This window comes from Malus sylvestris, chromosome 3, assembly GCF_916048215.2.
Source record: "Malus sylvestris chromosome 3, drMalSylv7.2, whole genome shotgun sequence".
In the NCBI taxonomy this organism is placed as follows: domain Eukaryota; kingdom Viridiplantae; phylum Streptophyta; class Magnoliopsida; order Rosales; family Rosaceae; genus Malus; species Malus sylvestris.
Window position 1 is genome coordinate 2,124,760 of NC_062262.1, and position 21,313 is coordinate 2,146,072.

The 21,313-nt window shown below is 42.8% G+C and overlaps 1 protein-coding gene and 3 long non-coding RNA genes across 9 annotated transcripts in view; 1 reads left to right on the forward strand and 3 right to left on the reverse strand.

The window, feature by feature from the left end:
* The window catches only part of LOC126616312 (uncharacterized), a 38,314-nt gene that overhangs the window by 8,715 nt on the left and 8,286 nt on the right, over positions 1-21,313 (reverse strand). The gene's annotated exons all lie outside the window — the stretch shown is intronic.
* Positions 287-13,918, reverse strand: LOC126616300 (uncharacterized). Its single transcript, XM_050284344.1, has 4 exons — positions 13,816-13,918; positions 13,566-13,676; positions 616-891; positions 287-484 (listed from the first exon to the last, which is right to left on the reverse strand). The coding sequence occupies exons 2-4, from the start codon at positions 13,577-13,579 to the stop codon at positions 352-354; spliced, it is 423 nt and encodes a 140-aa protein (XP_050140301.1). The 5' UTR covers positions 13,580-13,676; positions 13,816-13,918; the 3' UTR covers positions 287-351.
* LOC126616309 (uncharacterized) lies at positions 15,541-16,500 on the reverse strand. 2 transcript variants are annotated; one of them, XR_007621094.1, is made up of 3 exons: positions 16,305-16,500; positions 15,838-16,217; positions 15,541-15,726 (listed from the first exon to the last, which is right to left on the reverse strand). It is a non-coding gene; the product is annotated as an uncharacterized LOC126616309 (long non-coding RNA). The 2 variants fall into 2 exon arrangements; XR_007621093.1 differs by having other exon boundaries at positions 15,542-15,726; positions 16,350-16,500.
* LOC126616308 (uncharacterized) lies at positions 17,652-20,399 on the forward strand. Of its 5 annotated transcripts, none has more exons than XR_007621088.1 (5): positions 17,652-17,923; positions 18,124-18,281; positions 18,357-18,560; positions 18,689-18,789; positions 20,094-20,399. It is a non-coding gene; the product is annotated as an uncharacterized LOC126616308 (long non-coding RNA). The 5 variants fall into 5 exon arrangements; XR_007621090.1 differs by having other exon boundaries at positions 18,488-18,560; XR_007621091.1 differs by lacking the exon at positions 18,357-18,560 and having other exon boundaries at positions 17,654-17,923.

Here is a 21,313-nt window from a genome sequence, read left to right on the forward strand (position 1 = left end):
AGCTAGTCTCCTTTTTAATAAGATAAATATATATATATATACACACACACACACATTTGCTACACCAACTAGTATAGGTAAGTCCACATTAGGCTAGGTTACAAAATTTAAACTTAAAAGCCGCAGACTTGGGTGGCTAGAGCAATGTGGTTCGAATCTTTGTTTTCATATCCATAATTTAGCTAAATTTAGTGTGGATCATCTTAACGTTTTTTCATAAATCCTGTGTAACGAATAATTCAATGTGATATGTTTAAATGCAAAACTTGAGCGAAACACAATGAAATGATTAGAAACTATCTCCACCACATATCTGTACCAAAAACAATGGAAAAGAACAAGTACAAATGTTTACATGAGAGAAGTTGTAAGGACTTGGATTGTGAGGGTCATCTCCACTTTGAAAGTAATAGCTGAAAGTTGGAGGTTCATGCAGATTAAACCATTCGCCATTGATGAACACCTCAAAAGAGCGAAACCAGCCCTGCTGAAAGTTTTAAGTACAAAATTAAAAAATAAACAGTTCAAAGATCCGACTTTGATTTGCATCAATGAAAGTTGCAACGAATGCGAACTATATTGCCTCAATCTTTTCAATTCATATTCTTTGCACACCTCTTCTTCAGAGAAGAACAAACTTTTTGGTGATAGATGGCGGGAAATCCTCTTCTGGCAGGAATGCAAGACAATCGATGATGCATAGCTGAGCTGAGGTCCTTCTCCAGGCAGGAATTCCGAGAGTGCGTGGTGTTTTGATCCACAGATTTCAAACTTGATCGTCCAGACGGTGTGAGTGGAAGAGAGCCGCTGTTGTTTGAGCAATGTCTCCAACAGATCCTCCGTCCCCTGATCTGAAATTCTCGAAGGGAGACATAGCACAGCTCGATTCCACTGTTAAAAAATACTCGATATTATAAATGCTAATATAGTAGATGTTGATGCACAAAATCAGCGAAGACTTTGGTACAACAGAAAGTGTCAGGTTTTGTGACCTTCGCTTGGTTGCTTCGGTCACTAGTGAGGATAAGTACGTAAATGAATAGAGACAGAGAAGCAAACACAGGATGTACGTGGTTCACCCAGATTGGCTACGTCCACGGAGTAGAGGAGTTCTTATTAGTAGTGAAGGGCTTACACAAGTACAAAGGATCAAGCTCTCAATTTAGTGAGTTCTTGTGAATGATTTAACACAAAATGGCATTAGGCAATATTGTGGGGGAATGACCCCTATTTATAGAAAAACTTGTAGCTTTGTCACATTGACATGTGTCATGTTATGATTGGTTCTTGATGTCGACACGTGCTGCGCTCTGATTGGCTTCTAATCTTGACACGTGTCGAGTAGTGATTGGCCTCCTGGTCGGAGGGGAACTCTTCTGGGTCCTTGACAGTATAGCGTTGGCCGGTGCTCGGTAGTTTCGGGATTGGTCAAGTATGGTACAAACAGTGCTCCCCTAAGTTCCCGAGTGAGGGAAACTCCTCGGTTGGGGACTTGCAAGATCCAATCCCTTGAGTAATCACGAAACTTCTAAGTACCGAAGTGTGGTCTGATCTTCATCTGCCCTTCTCTGGAAGTACCTTTCCTCCATCCGGGAATGGTGTACTTAGCTGATGTTGACGCACAAGGTAATGTATCAATTTCACTTGAAGCTTAGTTGTAGTTTCGGGCTTAGTCAAGTGTGATACAAACCCTATAGTAGGAGTCCCCCAAGTCGCCGAGCTAGGAGATCTGCCGAAAGAGGTGACAGACAAGGTAAGCAGTCAAACTTCCAAGTAAGCAACCCAGGATCAGAGGTTTGACGTCGGCTTCCGGTTGATTGTTCTCATTCTCCTTGTCTCTCATTCAACTGCCAGGATAAGGAGAAGCAAATGGATAAGAGATGATATGAGATACTTTTGCTTTTGAAGAAGTAACTTTCCACAGGCTTATTCTTGAACTGTGCTGGAGGGTTTTCTGGTGCCCTTCAGAGTATAAGGCCGACTCAAAAATTTGAGGGTCAAAACAAGTCCATCAAATCTAGAGTACGTTCGACCTTGATGATATGGGATACTTTTGCTGTTGACGGAATAATGAATGTGGTATGGAAAGGTGTCGTGCTGTAGTGATCTGTTTCAGCTCACCGTTGAACCTTCTGCTTCAATCTTTTGCATGGCAGAAGTGGTGTGCAACCTTTGCATTTAAATGGTCCTTCAGAACATTCCTTCATAGTGACTCATCCACGCTTGGCAGCTTCAGTGTAAAGAGCCAATATCTGATCAACTGTCATGAGGTATTTGCCGGTGGAATTCGTGACCTTGACAGCAGTTGAGGATGAGTACTCGAGAGCAATGCTAAGTAAGCAACCAGGCAAAGGCTCCAGGCAGTCAGTTCCAAATTGGAGGTTTGATTTCAGGTTCCGACTGACTGCTCTCTTTCTCCTTGTCCTGCAGGTGTGGACAAGGACAAAGACAAAGACAGGGAGAAAGCATGATATGGGATACTCTTGCTTTCGACCCTGATGATATGAGATACTCTTGTTCTTGGTGTGGCTTATTTGCTGAGGTATTATCGGGGGGAAATAAAGCTGAGTATTTCGAGAGGTTATGTTGAGGGTGCCTTTTCGAATGTGAGAAAGGGTTGAGCATTTTTGCAGGTTTGCCTGTCCGTTGAGGAGGGAGGTCAATGTATATAGGGATTTCCCAATAACAAGTAGTAATGCTATTCCTTTACCCTTCTTGGTCACAGCAATGTAGTGGGAGCTGCCAGCTTCACGTGTTTTAATTTTGTCAGAGCACTTTGAAAAAGTGGTATGTGGTATCTGGAAAGCTGATATTACGTGTGGAGATTACAGACAAGCTTTATCTAAGGAAATCTGGCTCTCGAAGTTCTGAGAGTTGTGCCTCTTCGGTTTTCGAACAAGCAATCCCGTCGAGGATCTGACTCTCGAGATTCGGAAAGCGGTGCTACTCCGGTTTTTGAGAAAGTAATTATGTTGGGAGTCTTTTCTCGAATGTGAGTAAAGGTTGGTCGTTCTTGCCAACCTGTCTTGCCACAAAACACGGAGGTCGACACACATAGGGACTTTCCAGTTGTCAAGCAGTGGTGCTGTTCCTTTACCCTTATGGGTAATAGTAGGGTAGCTGGCACTTCGAAATTCTCGTGCCTAAACTTTGTCAGAGATCTTTGACAAAGTTATATGTGGTACCCGAGGAGTTGATGGTGCATATGGAGAGCGGTGATTGATCAGTAAGATTCACGTGCTTTCTACTTCACCAGAAATCTTCGACAGATTGCCCGTAATTTCCGCAAAGCTGATTGTGCATGTGACAGGTGCTGACGAGGCTGCAAAAGCAGGTGCTTCTTCGATTTCTGAGATCGGCCCTCGTGGTCTCTGAGCAGCCCAGCTTTTGAGAAAGCAAACGCCTCTTCGATTTCTGAAGCTCCGTCGAGTGCAGATTTTTATAGAGGCTGGCATTAAGTTCCACAGCACACTTGAATCTCTACCAGTAGAAGCTCATTTCTTGCACTTCTAAGATCTTGATTTGTCTGACCTCTTCCTTCTTCAACACATTTGAAAATGTCTGGACCCTCCGACCGTCGTTTTGACTTGAACCTTGGAGAAGAGACAGCCACGCCTTCTCCAGACAACATATGGCGCCCATCCTTCATATCCCCTACTGGTCCTCTTACCGTTGGGGATTCTGTGATGAAGAATGATATGACCGCTGTAGTGGTGGCCAGGAACCTTCTCACTCCCAAAGATAACAGACTACTTTCCAAACGGTCTGATGAGTTGGCTGTTAAGGACTCTCTGGCTCTTAGTGTTCAGTGTGCAGGTTCTGTGTCTAATATGGCCCAACGCCTATTTGCTAGAACCCGCCAAGTTGAATCATTGGCTGCTGAAGTGATGAGTCTCAAACAGGAGATTAGAGGGCTCAAGCATGAGAATAAGCAGTTGCACCGGCTCGCCCATGACTATGCTACAAACATGAAGAGGAAGCTTGACCAGATGAAGGAATCTGATGGTAAGGTTTTACTTGATCATCAGCGGTTTGTGGGTTTGTTCCAAAGGCATTTATTGCCTTCGTCCTCTGGGGCTGTACCTGGTAATGAAGCTTCAAATGATGAACCTCCAATGCCTCCTCATTCTGGGGTTTTGTCAAGTACTGAGGCTCCGGATAACCACCCTCCGGTGCTTTCTCTTTCTGGGGCTCTACCGACTGCTGAGACTTCCCCTAAGCAACCTTTGTGAAGGCTCCCTTTTGTTTGTTTATTTTGACTCATGTATATGTACATATTTGTGGCTTATCGAAAATATTAATAAATAAGCTTTGCTTCATTTCAACATATTGTGTTAAATACACCAAAGCCTTCTTCATAAAGTTCTTTGAATTTTTGCTTTTGTTGAAACCTGTATTGTTGAAGCTTTGTGAGTGAAGCATGTAGTTTGAGGTAGTGTTCCCTTAATTTCCCGAGTGAGGAAAACTTCTCGGTTGGAGACTTGAAAAATCCAAGTCACTGAGTAGTCACGAACTTTTGAGTACCAAGGCGTAGTAGCATATGGTGGGAGTCCCCCAAGTCTCTAGTCGAGGGAGTTGACGAATGAGGTGTCTTGCTAATAGTCCATGTCGTAAGTACCAAAACTTCATTCTTTTGTTTTCTAAGTGGTAGCCCCGGACTTTTTCTTCATAGATTTTGTTGATGAAGGTTGCTAGGCCCGAATAAGTGGAATTGCAGAAGGTGTAACCGTTGGTGCATTAACATCATAATGGAAGCATCACAATGATGGAAGCATCACAATGATGAAAGCATCATAATGATGAAAACACCATAATGATGAAACATCATAATGATGTTTCTTTGGTGGAATTGTTTTTCATTTCCCCTAACAACCGGAATTGTTTTTCAACATAACACCATCATCTGTAGGTCGAATCACAAAGTTGTCTTCATGAAAGTTGTTCGTTAATTCCTTAACTACAACATATCCAAATTGGAGAGCCATCGGAGCAGTACAACTCCAGAAATCCAGGTATGATGAGTGACTGTTTATCATTTGTCTGTCAACCCGTCAGATTTGTTGTGAGCTTTGAAACTCTATTTTCTCTTGCTCAGATCAGCATGCTTTCTTCATTGAAGTTGTTCCTCAGCTTGTGAACTACAACATATCCAAATTTGAGATCCCTCGGAGCTGTATAACTCAAGAAACTCAGGTATGATGAATGACTGGTTATTATTTTTCTGTCAACCCGTCAGATTTGTTGTGAGCTTCGAAACTCCATTTTCTCTTGTTCAGATCGGTATGCTTTCTTCATTGAAGTTGTTCCTCAGCTTGTGAACTACAACATATCCAAATTTGAGATCCCTCGGAGCTGTATAACTCAAGAAACTCAGGTATGATGAATGACTGGTTATTATTTTTCTGTCAACCCGTCAGATTTGTTGTGAGCTTCGAAACTCCATTTTCTCTTGTTCAGATCGGTATGCTTTCTTCATTGAAGTTGTTCCTCAGCTTGTGAACTACAACATATCCAAATTTGAGATCCCTCGGAGCTGTATAACTCAAGAAATTCAGGTATGATGAATGACTGGTTATTATTTGTCTGTCAACCCGTCAGATTTGTTGTGAGCTTCGAAACTCCATTTTCTCTTGTTCAGATCGGTATGCTTTCTTCATTGAAGTTGTTCCTCATCGACTCTTTCATAACATATCAAATATTCAGGATGAACTAACGGTTAAATATTTCCAGATCTTCGAAACATCACAACAGCTTCGAAATCTGCAAGAAGCCGACTATCATGTTTGGAGCTTCAACACTTTAATTTCCGTCGCTCAAACAGAAATGGTTCCTTCTTGAAAGTTGTTCATATGCTCAAGAACTATAGGGTGTCCAAAATTCAGCTCCATTGGAGAAGAGCAGAGGTTGCAGAAATTTGATAGATGAAAGGAGGCGGAAGAGGGAGAGAGAGAAAAAGTCTCTTGGGTTGGATTTCTATTTTGGGGCAGATTCCAATTTTTGTAGCACCTTCATTATTGATGAATTGCTTGTACTTTTGTCCATTATGAAATTTGGGACTTTGGCTTGTTGTTGGATCTATTATAATATGTTTGGGAACATATATAAGTGAATAAATAAGAAGGAAAATTTTGGGCCCTTGTGGGTGTAAAACAAAAAATGTTTATGTTTACCCAAGTGTTTTTGTACAAGTTCAAGGGCATCTTGGGTTTTGTGAACAAAATTTGTTTATTTGGAGCAAGGTTTTGTGTTGAAGCTTTGTAGGTGAAACTTTGGTGTTGAAGCTTTGTGGGTGAAGCTTTGGAGGTGAAGCTTTTCGGGTGAAGCTTGTTGGGTGAAGCTTTTTAGGTGAAGCTTTGTGGGTGAAGCTTTTTAGGTGAAGCTTTTCGGGTGAAGCTTTTTGGATGAAGCTTTTTAGGTGAAGCTTTTCAGGTGAAGCTTTTTGGGTGAAGCTTTTTTAGGTGAAGCTTTGATGGTGAAGCTTTGTGGGTGAAGCTTTTTAGGTGAAGCTTTTTGGGTGAAGCTTTTTAGGTGAAGCTTTGATGGTGAAGCTTTTTGGGTGAAGCTTTTTAGGTGAAGCTTTGTGGGTGAAGCTTTGGAGGTGAAGCTTTTCGGGTGAAGCTTTTTGGATGAAGTTGTTTTTTTTTTTTTTTTTTTTTTTTTTTTTTTTTTTTTTTTTGGCGCTTGACACGGTCTTCATTTGCTTGTTTTGTAGTGACTGTGGAAGACGGATTGCTTTCTGATTGAGAAGGGTTCCGGCATCGCTTGCTATGAATGTAAAAGAGTGAGGGCTGAGTTGGCTAAATTACCTCTTTATTGAATTCATTGCCAAATGGCCTTCATTACATAGGATGCCGAACGGCTATAGCTCAACACTTGTACATCGTGAGTCTATTTGTAGTAGTACTTCAAGTGATCAGCGTTCCATGGATGGCCAAGGGTCTTGCCATCGGAGCTTCTAAGTGTGTAAGAGCCAGGGCGACTGATGCCAATGACTTCATACGGTCCATCCCAGTTTGGACTAAGTGTGCCTTCACTCGGGACTCTGTCGCAGAGTAATCTTTTCTTTAAGACCCAGTCTCCTATTTTGAAAGAACGAGGCTTGACCCTAGAGTCATAATAGTTGGAGATGCGCTGCTTGTAGGCGACATTCCTCAAGTGAGCTTGGTTTCTGTGTTCCTCGACTAAATCCAAGTTGAGGGTGAGTTGTTTGTCATTTTCACTTTGAATGTAGTTCTGGACTCGGAATGTTGCTTGCTCGAGCTCAACAGGGACAACCGCCTCTGTGCCAAAGGCAAGTGAGAATGGAGTTTCTCCTGTTGAAGTCCGATATGAAGTGCGATATGACCAAAGAACTTGGGGTACAAATTCTGGCCAACAGCCTTTAGCTTTGTCCAAGCTGGTTTTCAAAGTGCGCTTGATTATTTTGTTGATGGCCTCAACTTGTCCATTAGACTGGGGATGAGCTGGAGAGGCAAAGCATAAGTTGATGTTGAACTTAGAGCAGAACAACCTGAACTTCTTGTTGTCAAACTGTCGCCCATTGTCAGTGACTATCGCATTGGGAATGCCGAATCTACAAAGGATGTTCTTCCACACGAAGTCTTCTATCTTTGCCTCAGTAATGGTTGCCAAGGGTTCTACTTCGGCCCACTTTGTGAAGTAGTCCACTGCAACGACTGCGTAACAGACTTTGCCCTTCCCTGCCGGCATTGGGCCGATCAAATCAAGTCCCCACTGGGCGAAGGGCCAAGGGCTGATCATAGGAGTAAGAGGCTCTGGAGGGGAATGAGGAATAGTTGCATATCGTTGACATTTGTCACATGAGCGGGATACTTTGATGGCATCCTGATGGAGTGTTGGCCAATAATATCCTTGGCGAAAAGTCTTGTGTGCTAGGGACCGAGATCCAGCATGATCTCCACAGACTCCCTCATGTATTTCCCGAAGGACGATTTCCGCCTCGGCAGGCGTAAGACACCTTAAGTATGGCAGGCTAAAACCTCGCTTATAGAGTTCATCATTGATGATCAGGTAGCGGGTAGACTTGTATCGAATTTGCTTAGCCTGGACTTTATCATTTGGGAGGGTGCCATGAGCAAGGAAATTATAGATCGGGGTGATCCAACTATCCCCCCGTTGTAAGTTGCATACTTCTGCGGCCATGGTGCTTGGTGTTGCCAACAGTTCGACATGAATTTTTCTTCCAATCTTGTCTTCCACAGCTGAGGCGAGGCGAGCCAGGGCGTCTGCATGACTGTTTGCCGCTCGAGGAACTTGGGTGATCTGGTAGTGGAAGTGCTTGAGCAAAAGTTGTGTTTGCGCAAGATATGCTGCCATGGAGCTGTCCTTAGCATCAAAGTTGTTGGTAACCTGGTTGACCACTAATTGGGAGTCACTGAAAATATCAATTTGTTTAACCCCGAGGTGTTTGGCCAAACGTAATCCTGCTAGAAGGGCTTCATACTCGGCCTCATTGTTTGATGCCTTGAATTTGAAACGAAGAGCATACTCCATTGCTACTTTGTCGGGCGTAGTCAAGACTAGTCCCGCTCCACAGCCCTGTTGGTTGGATGAGCCATCAACATACAGACTCCATGCTGAGGTCGTTGATTCTACTTTCTGAGCTTCCGATGGTAATGAAGCTACTGCTTCAGGTGTAGAAGCAATGTCAACAGGATATGTGAAGTCGGCGATGAAATCTGCTACTGCTTGGCCCTTCTCAGCTGGCTTTGGTTGGTAGGAGATGTCAAACTCACCCAACGCTATTGCCCATTTGATCATTCGCCCTGAAGTGTCAGGACTTTGGAGTATCTGTCGAAGAGGATAATTGGTAAGCACGATGATGGAGTGCGCTTGGAAGTAAGGGCGGAGTTTTCGAGCAGACATGACCAATGCCAGAGCCAATTTCTCAATGTTAGAGTACCGTGTCTCCGCATCTTGTAAGGCTTTGCTAGCGTAGTAGACAGGTCGCTCAATATTCCCATCCTTTCGAATGAGAACGGAACTTACGGCTGAAGCTGATACCGATAGGTAGATAATGAGAATGTCTCCTACCTCGGGCTTGGAGAGTAGAGGGGCTTTACTCATGTACTCCTTGAGGTTTTTGAATGCCTCGGCACATTCATCAGTCCATGTAATGTACTTCCTACTTCCCTTAAGTGCTTTAAAAAAGGGAGCACATTTGTCTGTGGCCTTAGAAATGAACCTGGTTAAGGCTGCCACCTTGCCAGTAAGGCTCTGGATGTCCTTTGAAGTTACCGGTTCCTTCATGTCGAGGATTGCTTTGATCTTCTCGGGATTAGCTTCAATGCCTCGTTGGCTAATCATGAAACCTAAGAATTTGCCAGAGCCTACGCCGAAGGCACATTTGTTGGGGTTTAACCTCATTCGATACCTCTTCAAAATAGTGAAAGTTTCATATAGGTTGGTGATGTGTTGGTCAGCATGTTTGCTCTTGACTAACATATCATCAACGTAAACTTCCATGCTCTTCCCAATCTGCTCGGCGAACATTGAGTTGACTAGTCTCTGATAAGTCGCTCCTGCATTCTTTAGGCCGAAAGGCATGACTTTGTAGCAGTATAGTCCTCTGTCGGTAGTGAAGGCTGTGTGTTCTTGATCCGAAGGGTTCATGAGGATTTGGTTGTATCCTGAGTAAGTATCCATGAAGCTCAGGAGTTCACACCCGGCCGTAGAGTCTATAAGTCTGTCAATAAGAGGAAGAGGGAAGCTATCTTTCGGACACCCTTTGTTTAGGTCGGTGTAGTCAACACACATTCTCCACAAGACCTTTTGAAGCAAAAGACTTTCTTTGGTCGGATTTTTCTTAACAAGGACCACATTTGCTACCCATGTCGGGTAATTGACTTCGCGGACAAAGCCTATGCCTTTGAGTTTTTCAACTTCTGCTTTCATTGCCTCGTATCGTTCAGCGTCATAAGATCTTCGCTTCTGTCTCACCGGCTTGATCTTGGGGTCAATACTCAAACGATGACAGATGACATCGGGAGAGATGCCTGGCATGTCCTCGTATGACCAGGCGAAGACTTCAGTGTTCTCTTTCAAAAAAGATATCAATGCTAACCGAAGGGGTGGTGACAATGTGGTGCCAATCTTCACCATGCGATCTGGATAATCTCTTGAGATAGGTACCTTCTCCAACTCTTCAGCAGGTTGGGCTTGCTGGGTGAAAGAGTTATCTCGAGGATCATCGGGTTGATTGTTGCTATCAGGAAGATCCAAGTTCGCTTCATCTAGGCTGGTCTTTGTGACTTGGTCATGTACAGACAGGGTTTCCTTGGGTCCGGGCAAGTGTTGTTGCTTAACTGAAGTGTTGTAACATGATCGTGCACTAAGCTGATCTCCTCTGATGTAGCCGTTGCCATGGGGGGTTGGAAATTTCATCAACAGCATATGCGTGGATACCATAGCCTTGAGATCATTGATGCCTGTGCGCCCAAAGATGACATTGTATGCCGTTGGGCAGTCAACCACTAGGAAGTTAGTGGTAATGGTAGCCGTGTAAGGGCCTGTACCAATAGTAAAGGGTAAATGTATGCTCCCTAAGGGTTGCACGATATCACCGGAGAAGCTTATCAGATGAGAAATCGAGCGATCGAGCAAGTGTTCAGCTACACTGAGTGCCCTGAAAGCTTCGGCAAACATGATATTGACCGAAGCCCCTGTGTCTACGAGGATTCGTCGAACATCAAAGTTGGCTATGTGAGCCTCCACGATCAATGGGTCGTTATGAGGGTAGATGATGCCTCTTTCTTCCTCAGGGTAGAAACATATCGGATCCCAGTTAGGCTTTTGATACTTCCCTCCCCTGATGTCTTCCACGTGAAACACTTGGTGACCAGGCCTCAGAATTCGTTCACTGTTTTTCATGGCCCTATTGGAAGATTCAGATATGGGTGTGCCGCCGCTTATGGAATATATGACATTCACCTGGCGTTGGTTACGGTTATCCCTTTGAGGGTGAAGGAGGAATTGATCAATTTTTCCTTCTCGTGCCAAAGCTTCAATACGATCACGGAGGATGATACATTTCTCGCTATCATGGCCGTTATGCTCATGGTAGCAACAAAACATGCCCGCGTTATTCGGGGGCGTGTAATCTGGGTGTCTCGGCTTTGCCTTTGGTATCAGGTGAGCTATACTGGGGTAAATGGCCGCGCATGTGGCATTCAAGGGCGTGTATGTCTCATACCTTGGGGTAGGGGGTATCTTGACGCGGGTTTGACCCACTGCATTGACTGCCTGAGGGCGAGCGTTATTGTGGCGATACCCTTGGTTATCGGGATAGTGTCCCTTACTCTTTTTACTGAAATGAGAGTGGTGAGGATGGAAATCCTTCCTCTTGCCTTGAAATTGATATGTCTGTTGATTCGGCGAAGCATTATGCAAGGCATGGGGAGGTGCCACTGCTGTTTGGAAAGTCGAGGTCTTCTCATTTAGGTGAGTCTGGCTTCCACCTCCCACTTGTTGATAAAGGATGGTTGTAGGGGGTTTCTCCTGATATGTCTTTGCCTCGGCGGAGGCATGGTTATAAGCCTGCGCCATCACCTCAGAGTAAGTCTTCCAAGTATTGGCATTGATCATGTATTTAAAGAAACAATCACGTAGGCCTGCCGTGAAGGCTTTGAGGGCAGTCTTGTCGTCTGCCTCGGCACACCGGGAGTATTCATGGCTGAAGCGGCCAGCATACATACGTAATGACTCGTCTGGCTTCTGGCGGATAGTGTACAGGTCATCTGCAGAGTGCAAGCGATCGGTTTGGAAAATGTGTTGGGAAACAAATAGTTTCCTCAATTCCTCAAATGAGTCTACCGTCTCAGGTGTAAGACGACAATACCAATTTAGAGCTCCGCCAGAGAGGGTGGAGGGGAAGAGAAGACATCGCTCTTCGTCGGTGTGCATCCGGTATGCCATGGTGGACTCAAAGAGGTTAAGGTGCTCAATCGGGTCCTCTTTTCCAGTATAAAGTTGCAAGCCAAGCTTCTGCTTTGTCTTTGCTTGAAGGGGGGTGTTGAGGATCCTCCTTGTAAGAGGGCCAGGCCTGGGTTGGTTCCAGTCAGATATTTCAGCCTGACGTTCAGCCTTCAACTTGTTTACTTCCTCAAGAAGTTGTAGGACAAGGGGGTCCTGAGCGGAGTTATGTGCCACTGGAGCTTTCTTTCGTAAATCTCCATCTCCTCTTGGAATTAGGAAGGTTTGATCAAGGGCATGTGATTTTTCCCTGGACTCGCTGTACTGGCTTCCAGGGTATGTCTGTCGGAACACCTCTGAGTCCCCTGTACCCTCATGTCTCTCTATGACTTGTTGCCCCTTCCCCAAATTGGTGGCCGGCTTGGGCCGTGGCAGGGGACCGAGTCTCTCAGAAATCCTTGGGTCATTAATCTTTGAGCTTATATGGATGGAATTCTCTCGACGTTGCTTCAGGAAATCCCGACAATCGCGAAAGACGGCTTTCGATCCTTCTGCCCCTTCAGCAAAGAGGTGTCTCCCTCCACTTCTCATGGTTCGGGTCGAAGCAACTGGGTTAAGAGAAGCCTCATGTTGATTATCAAGTCGAGGGGTAATCTGTTCCCTATCAGGGATATCTATGTCGAATGCATGTGACCCTCCATGTTGGAGGGCACCCAGTTGATGGTTGACTTCCACGGGGGCAACAAGCTCGCGTGTCTGAGCTTGCCTAGCTTCGTGGAGTGTCTCGAAGAGCTTCTCATATTGCTCCTGGAGGACCTCATTCCTCATTGCTATCTTGTTGTTCTGAGCTTCCAACTCATCGACTTTAGCTTGAAGAAGAACTCGTTTTCCTTCCTTCTTTCGTTGTTTCGCACTATGTGCAAGGGGGGTGTCATTCTGTGTGCTGTGGCTTCCTTCGCTTCCCATGTTGGAGAGGGATGCCTGATCAAAAGAAAGTGTACGAATGATAGAAACCAGCTTGACACAGCTGAAGAGAGTAGGAATAAGTGTCGTTTCCCACAGACGGCGCCAAATGTTGATGCACAAAATCAGCGAAGACTTTGGTACAACAGAAAGTGTCAGGTTTTGTGACCTTCGCTTGGTTGCTTCGGTCACTAGTGAGGATAAGTACGTAAATGAATAGAGACAGAGAAGCAAACACAGGATGTACGTGGTTCACCCAGATTGGCTACGTCCACGGAGTAGAGGAGTTCTTATTAGTAGTGAAGGGCTTACACAAGTACAAAGGATCAAGCTCTCAATTTAGTGAGTTCTTGTGAATGATTTAACACAAAATGGCATTAGGCAATATTGTGGGGGAATGACCCCTATTTATAGAAAAACTTGTAGCTTTGTCACATTGACATGTGTCATGTTATGATTGGTTCTTGATGTCGACACGTGCTGCGCTCTGATTGGCTTCTAATCTTGACACGTGTCGAGTAGTGATTGGCCTCCTGGTCGGAGGGGAACTCTTCTGGGTCCTTGACAGTATAGCGTTGGCCGGTGCTCGGTAGTTTCGGGATTGGTCAAGTATGGTACAAACAGTAGACAAGGCAAAATGAAAAAAGCAAAAGAAAAGGAAGGTAAATTACAATTTACAAATCATCAGTGTTAAACCGAGAATCTATATTTATCCTTCTGGTGAAATCTGTAGCGGAACAACCAGCCTCCTTGTCAGCCTCCTTGTATGGTAACGCAATGTACTGGCATTCATCCAAACACAGTTAAGTGGTGCTAAATACAGATAAGTGTCAAATTAACTTTGAAGACATTCAATTCTGTTGGAAAATTTGAGGACAATCAATTTAACATAGCTACAGATAAGTGGTACTAAATACGTACCAAGCTTTGTCTTGAGAGTTGAGAGTTAGAGTGAAATGAAGGCTCATATGGTGATTTCATCATCTATCCTTATGCAAGGAATACGAGATATGTTTCTCCAATCTTTTCCCTTCTTTTTCCGATACATCTTCTTCAGGAAGGACAACCCCAGATGCTGAGATAAGAAAGATATGCCGGCAAACCCTCTTTCGGCAAGAATTGAAGACTCTTGCAGCTCAAAATTTGTAGCTGTTGAAGAGAAGTGAGGTGCTCAAGTCCCTTTTCGTCCAAAGATTTCAAATTCCATACATAAGAGATCCAGAGAGTGTGGAGAGTGGCAAGGAGCAGGTGTTCATTGAGCAACGTCTCCATCAGATCCTTGTTTCCTTCGATCTGAAATTAATTGGCTCCTGTAGGAAGACTTCGTATTAACCACCCAACATAAAATGAACTTAAAGGTAGTCATTACAGAACAAAGCACACTATGGTTCATGAGCAAACTTAAAAGTAATCATTACAAGTTATGACTATTACTAAGATTAAAGTTTTTTAGGGTGTCAAAGATTCGCCTCATCAAAATCTTGTGGGAGATTTCAACCCAGTTGAAGAAAAAAGAGTACCACACACCAACAAACTACAAGTTATGACTATCTAGCTTGTATTAATTAAAACATCCAAAATAATGTCCAGGGGAGTCTTCAAACTATAGCAACTCTTGATATCATGCAAGTCTATGTGCAACATTTTTTGGCCTCTCGTCTCACATAATATTGGACCAAACGCAGAATAATCCTTCTTCTTTTGCTACAGTCCCGCCAAAGATAGAGTGGAATTACTCTCCACTTCCACAGCTGCAGCCGCCAAATCAGCCGCCATCGGCAGCTAACGACGCAGTGCTCTGGCCTAAAACGTATGTGGTAGAGAAAAATGAAACCCCACGCGAGCACTTGCTGCAATGCAGCAACAAAGTGTGGCTGCATACGAATCAGAAAAACAAATACTATATATTAAGAGAAACAATGAATGGACCCCTTAGCGACTGTGAAATCCTGCTATGTGCGATAATGTACATGACGCACTTCCACGGTTGAGTTGCTACTTACCAAGAAGGTTTCTAAATTTGAGAGTCCATTGCTCCAACTTTCACCATCAAACTTGGGTTAAGGCGTATCATCGTCAATTTCTCCAGGGCATCTTCCTCTAGAGAGGTTAACGAATCAAATGATTGCCTGCATATAAAGTAAGCAAATCTGCAATGTTCAAAAAAAATTTGCTTCGTTTGTTAACTTGCTATGCGAGTCACACGACATCACACACGCTAATATAAAGAAAACATTGCATATTCTCTTGATTGCTCATGAAATCCACAATGGTGAGAAGAATGCTATAACCTCTCAGTTCCCTTGATCACTACCAGGAGATAAGATGTTCATTGGCGGCAACAATAGGCACAACTTTGTTTAAGGTATGTGATATATATATATATATATATGTATATATTCTTTAAGGAGAGTAAGTGGATGCAGAATTTTGATGAAAATGTAGGAAAAGAACGCAGAGCTTGACCTTCACACGCTTTCTACCGTTTCATTATAAATCGAACTGTGACAAGCATGTTTTCTCTCAAATCCATTTCAATAGGATGCCAACTCAACCACTTTCCATTTTCATACCTCAGCTTAACAAGATACTCCTAAATTCAAAGATGATGAAATTATTATTGATACATTTATCTTAGAAAACAAGCGAATGGAATACCAACAAACACAGAGCTCAACATAAGAATTATCATTCTTGTGAAATCCATCGCACACCAGCCAACCACTTATTCAAGTAATATCATTTACTGGAATACCAACAAACACAAGCATGACGACACTGCTACAAGGAACAAGCGCTCTGTTCGACCACTTTGTCTGTACAAAAGCACATCTGCACCCATTCGAAGATAAGAATGACATCAAGAGAAGATGAAAAGGCATGTCTCCCATACTCAAACTATAAACAGTATTAGAAGAAAAAAAATATCATTCCAGGGATTACCTCGACGATTAAAGGAGAATTATATTCATGCCAGATAACTGGAGCTAGCACCATTCAAGGACAACCAATTGATGCATGTTTAAATCGTTGGCTGTAGATAATCCTATCTTTACAAGTCCAGAGTTGCTAGCTGCATCAATAAAGCCGACAAATACGTTAGTCCCATTGTGTTGTCCTGACTGATTGCATAGTTGATTTACATTGATACATAAAGGACGAACAAATTACACTCAAGTGTTCAATTACTTACACTGAAATCTGTAGGCGCAGCAGCCAGCCACCAAGTCTAGTTACACTGGCATTCTAGCAAGCGGTGCCAATAAGCCATGCTCTCTCCAACCGTTGTCTTTGTAGAGAAAGAGAAACATATGTATACGAACCTACCACAAGATGACAGAGGCACTGAAAGATGAGTAAGCATTCTGCCGTATGGAAACCACAGAAGTATATATATTATACACAAGCACCTGAGTGGTTGATGTAAGCTATCATTTTCCCTCTGATAATCCTACCTTTACAGTTCAATAGTTTTGTCTCTGGACCGACAAAGTCCCACATACGTTCAGTCTTTATATAGCTGTTCAAGCGAGCTGAGGTCTAGAGGTCCCCGTCCTGGAAGGAATTGCGAGAGTGGGAGGCGTTGAATTGAAAGTCCATTTTGTAACGCCCCGATTCCGACATACATCCAGGATCGACACGTGACGTCACCAAATACCCGTATCTCAACATACCCCGCTTCCGGGATATGGCAAATCACAACTCGAGAATCGAATTGCATAGTAATTTTTTTGTATACTTTATTACTGCATCTAACCTCCTCATTAGACTGCATACGTACCCTCAACAGGAATCAAGCCATTTGTAGTTCGTCGCACATGAACAATCATCGCTTAAATCTCTATGTCTCAACATAATACCACGATTCAGATATGCAACATATCAAGGAACATTCAACGAAGCACAATAATATTCTCTAGTCATGTCATTTACACACACATAAGCTTTCAAACGCCATTCAATAATCACAGCAATCAATAACACATACAATACATCAAAATGCAGGGTTAAAGCGACACCGTTCGGTTGAAGCCTACATCTCTGAAGTTGAAATCAAATCCAATGAACCAACAAGTCAAATGCTACGATTTCGGACCACTCAACGAAGTCCATTAACATCGGGTTTTGGACCACTCAACGAACTCGCGAAGTAGAAGGGATTCTGAACCATCACTCAACGGAATCCAAGTGGATACGATTTCAAACCATCACTCAATGGAATCGCGAAGTTGAAAGGATTCCAAACCATCACTCAACGGAATCCAAGTGGATACGATTTCGGACCATCACTCAACGGAATCGCAGAGTAGAAGGGATTCCAGACCATCACTCAACGGAATCCAAGTGGATACGATTTTGGACCATCACTCAACGGAATCCAATTGGATACGATTCCAGATCATCACTCAATGGAATCGCAAAGTAGAAGGGATTCCGGACCATCACTCAACGGAATCCAAGTGGATACGATTTCGGACCATCACTCGACAGAATTGCAGAGTATAAGGGATTCCGGACCATCACTCAATGGAATCCAAATGGATACGATTCCAGACCATCACTCAACAGAATCGCAGAGTATAAGGGATTTCGGACCATCACTCAATGGAATCACAGAGTAGAAGGGATTTCGGACCATCACTTAACAGAATCCAAGTGGATACGATTCTAGACCATCACTCAACGAAATCACAGAGTAGAAGGGATTCTAGACCATCACTCAACGAAACCCCAGTGGAACCCAGTTCGGGACACTTAGGGTGTGTTTGTTTGGGCTCACTAAGTTTCATTGGACTGGACTAGACTATAGTCCAGTGTTTGTTTAGCGCGGGGATTAAGTTTAATGGGATTAGCCGGTACTCGCTCCAACTAACCCCTTCGCTAAACGTTCTTGGCGAGAACCCCCAATTCTCACGGGATTGCTAAGCCCGTCTTCGAGAGTGTTGCTTGCTCGCTCCTCATTCTTGGTCGTCCTCCTCTCCGGTCCTCTTCGCTGGTCCTTCTCGCTCGTCCTCCTCATCTTCATCCGGTAAATTCCAAATCCGACGACCTATTTCTATGATTTTGTTTTGTAGATTGTGAAATCATTATTGGGTTCTGATTGATTTTGTTGTTTTGGGTTCGAAATTATTAATGGGTTTTGATTGATTCCTCGTATAATCCTTCTAGTTGTTATGCTTATATATACCTTCTAGTTGTTTGGCTTGGGTTTTTGACGGATCGGGGTAGTGCTGGTAACCCCAACAGGAGTTCTAGCTGGCGATGCCCCTGTGGCTCTCAGTGTTGGTGTTGATGGCCACGACTTGTGTGTAGCAGGCATGGGTGATGTTCTAGGTGAAGCCTTCTTTGTAACAGAAGGCTTTGCTTTTGCTTTCTAGGATTTGCAGGTTGAGATACTTTTCCAACTGATTTTTGGGGCTTTTGCGTAGCACGTTTTTTATTAATATCATTCGCCTTTGTAGACGACATTTCGGCTTTCCTTTCATCAAGAATTCGCTGCATGGCTATAAACTGTGCTTCTTTCTCTGCTCGCTTTCTAGAATTCTCACCTCGTAGTTTTTCATCTCTCTTCTCCTTGTTGTGGTCATAAAAGGCACCTCTCTGTTCAGAAGGAAATCTTTGATTTCTGGTAGCTTGAGGCCTTGTAGATTTAACAGGCTTAACATGTTTAGTTTCTATCATTTTCATCTCGTCATAGAAGCTATTGATTTAAACATTGTGATATATGTGATATAGAGTACGGCGAATTCTGTTCTTTCTGTTTAATTTGAACATTTTTTTTTGCATGATATAGGAAAACTTGAAAGGGAATATGAGATGATATTGAAGAGGACCTTGCAAAGCATCTGCATACTGACTCTAAACCCAAATACCACAACCTCGGTCATTGTTCAGGTGAGGTGATTTTATTTGTATGAAAAACATTATGTCCGAATTGTAGGCATTGTTTTGCAGAATCAAGTAGTAGATCACTTTAAGGACATGTTAAATTTATGAGTTTTAAAGGGCTTGTGGTGGTAAATATGGACATTGGCCCTTGTTACGTAGACAGGTAAAAGATTCCAGGAAGTGTAACTGTGGTTTGGCTTTTGAGCCTGTGCATGGAAATGCATCCGCCAATTTATAAGTCGTGTATTAAAGAGACAGGCTAGATTATGTAGTTTTTCCAATCCGTAAGATGAATAGTTATGCAAAACCAGTATACTAATTATTGTCTCCCTAAATGCTGATTTTGTTTGAAGTTATGTCCATCTAGTAATACAGGCTCCCATCTCTTGTTTATCTTCATGTATGTAATGTGTGTACTGTGTGTGTGTACAATGGGAGTCTTCCATGTGTGTACTGTGTGTGTGTGTACTCTGTGTGTGTGTGTGTCTGTGCATGTGTGTGTACTCTGTGTGTGTGTGTGTCTGTGCATGTGTGTGTACTCTGTGTGTGTGTGTGTCTGTGCATGTGTGTGTACTCTGTGCGTGTGTGTGTGTGTGTGTGTGTGTGTGTATGTGTGTCTGTGTGTGTGTGTGTGTAATCTATGTGTGTCTGTGTCTGTGTGTAATCTGTGCGTCTGTGTGTGTGTAATCTGTGCGTCTGTGTGTGTGTGTAATATGTGCGTCTGTGTGTGTGTGTGTAATCAGTGCATCTGTGTGTGTGTGTGTGTACAGTCTGTGTATGTGTAATCTGTGCATCTGTGCATATGTATAATCATATTGCACGATAATTATTAATAAACAAAATGGTGGGAATGTGCCATTTTCTAGATTTTGGGAGCAATCTAAAGCCCTTGTGAAGGAGAAATGTAATCTCTGTGTGTGTGTGTGATCTGTGCGTCTGTGTGTGTGTGTGTACAGTCTCTGTGTGTGTGTAATCTGTGCGTGTGTGTGTGTGTACTCTGTGCGTGTGTGTGTGTACTCTGTGCGTGCGTGCGTGTGTACTTTGTGTGTGTGTGTGTATATATAATGTGTGTAATCTGGGTGTGTGTGTGTGTGTGTGTGTGTGTGTGTGTGTGTAATATGTGCGTGACAGATCATGATTTCATCTTCATTAGTTTCTAAATGTTTGCTTCTTGTTCAATTGTTCATTCAACTCATGGCATGAATGTTTATTGTAGTTGTGATTTATTTAACATAATCTGCTGGAAATACGTAGTTGACCCGAGTGTTGAATTAATTCTTGAAGCTAATTTAGTCTTCCAAATATTTTAGTGCCTGCAGGTTGGTCAAATGAATAATAGAGATCCCCATGCAAATAAATTGTGCTTGGAAGATGCAACCAAATACATAAGACAGCAGCTGTAGGCTATGCACCAAGATGGTTGACTTGTTTTAATTTCTTTATTCTGCCTTAGCATTGGTATATTATGTAACTTGTCTATAGTAAATATATCCACAGAGGCTAGGATTGATGAAAGTTTAGTGAATGATGTTTTAAGAGTCAATCAATGGCAAAGATTGACTTGTCACAAGTATCTTCTTATGTACTTGTATTTGTTGAAGTTGCATGTATTGGCCACTATTATGGCGCGTTTACTAATCCGTAATCAAATTGAGAGGAATCGGATTGAGGAGGAATTTGATTGAGGAGGAATTGAAATGAGGTGGAATCAGAATCAGATTCTTGTTGAAATTGTTTACTAAAACTGTCTGGAATCGAAATACAATTCCATAAAGCTGTTTACTAATTCAGCAGAATCGGAATATAAACCAGAATGATTACTAAAATGCCCTTGTCCCAAATCAAATATTTTATATACTTTTTTTTAATAAAATTTGATATAGTATATAATAGTAACAAACTGATTTTGCATTGAGTAACAAACTGATTCTGCATGAAGTAACAAATTGATTCTGCATTGAGTAACAAACTGATTCTGCATGAAGTAACAAACTGATTATGCATTGAGTAACAAAATGATTCTGCATGTATTTAGGAGTTACTTTAGATCGATTGAATTTACTCTAGGTCGACTGATAAATAAAATGGGTCGACTGATAAATAGAATGGGTCGATAAATAGAATGGGTCGACTGATAAATAGAATGGGTCGACTGATAAATGCAACAGTCAGCCCTTTTACACAGAATTAGTTCAATACATAAGCCGACTGAAGTAATTGGGTCGACTGATAAATAGAATGGGTCGACTGATAAAGGCAACAGTCAGCCCTAGTTCAATACATAAGCCGACTGAAGTAATTGGGTCGACTGATAAATAGAATGGGTCGACTGATAAATAGAATGGGTCGACTGATAAAGGCAACAGTCAGCCCTTTTACACATAATCAGTTTAAGTAAAGCATTAACTTTAACATTTCCATCCTAAATTTTTTTTCTGGACTTTTACACTACGACCCCTTGTGGTAAGATTCCTGGCTCCGCCACTGGTTGTGCATAATGTGAATGAGCATAGAATTATGCTTAATGAGT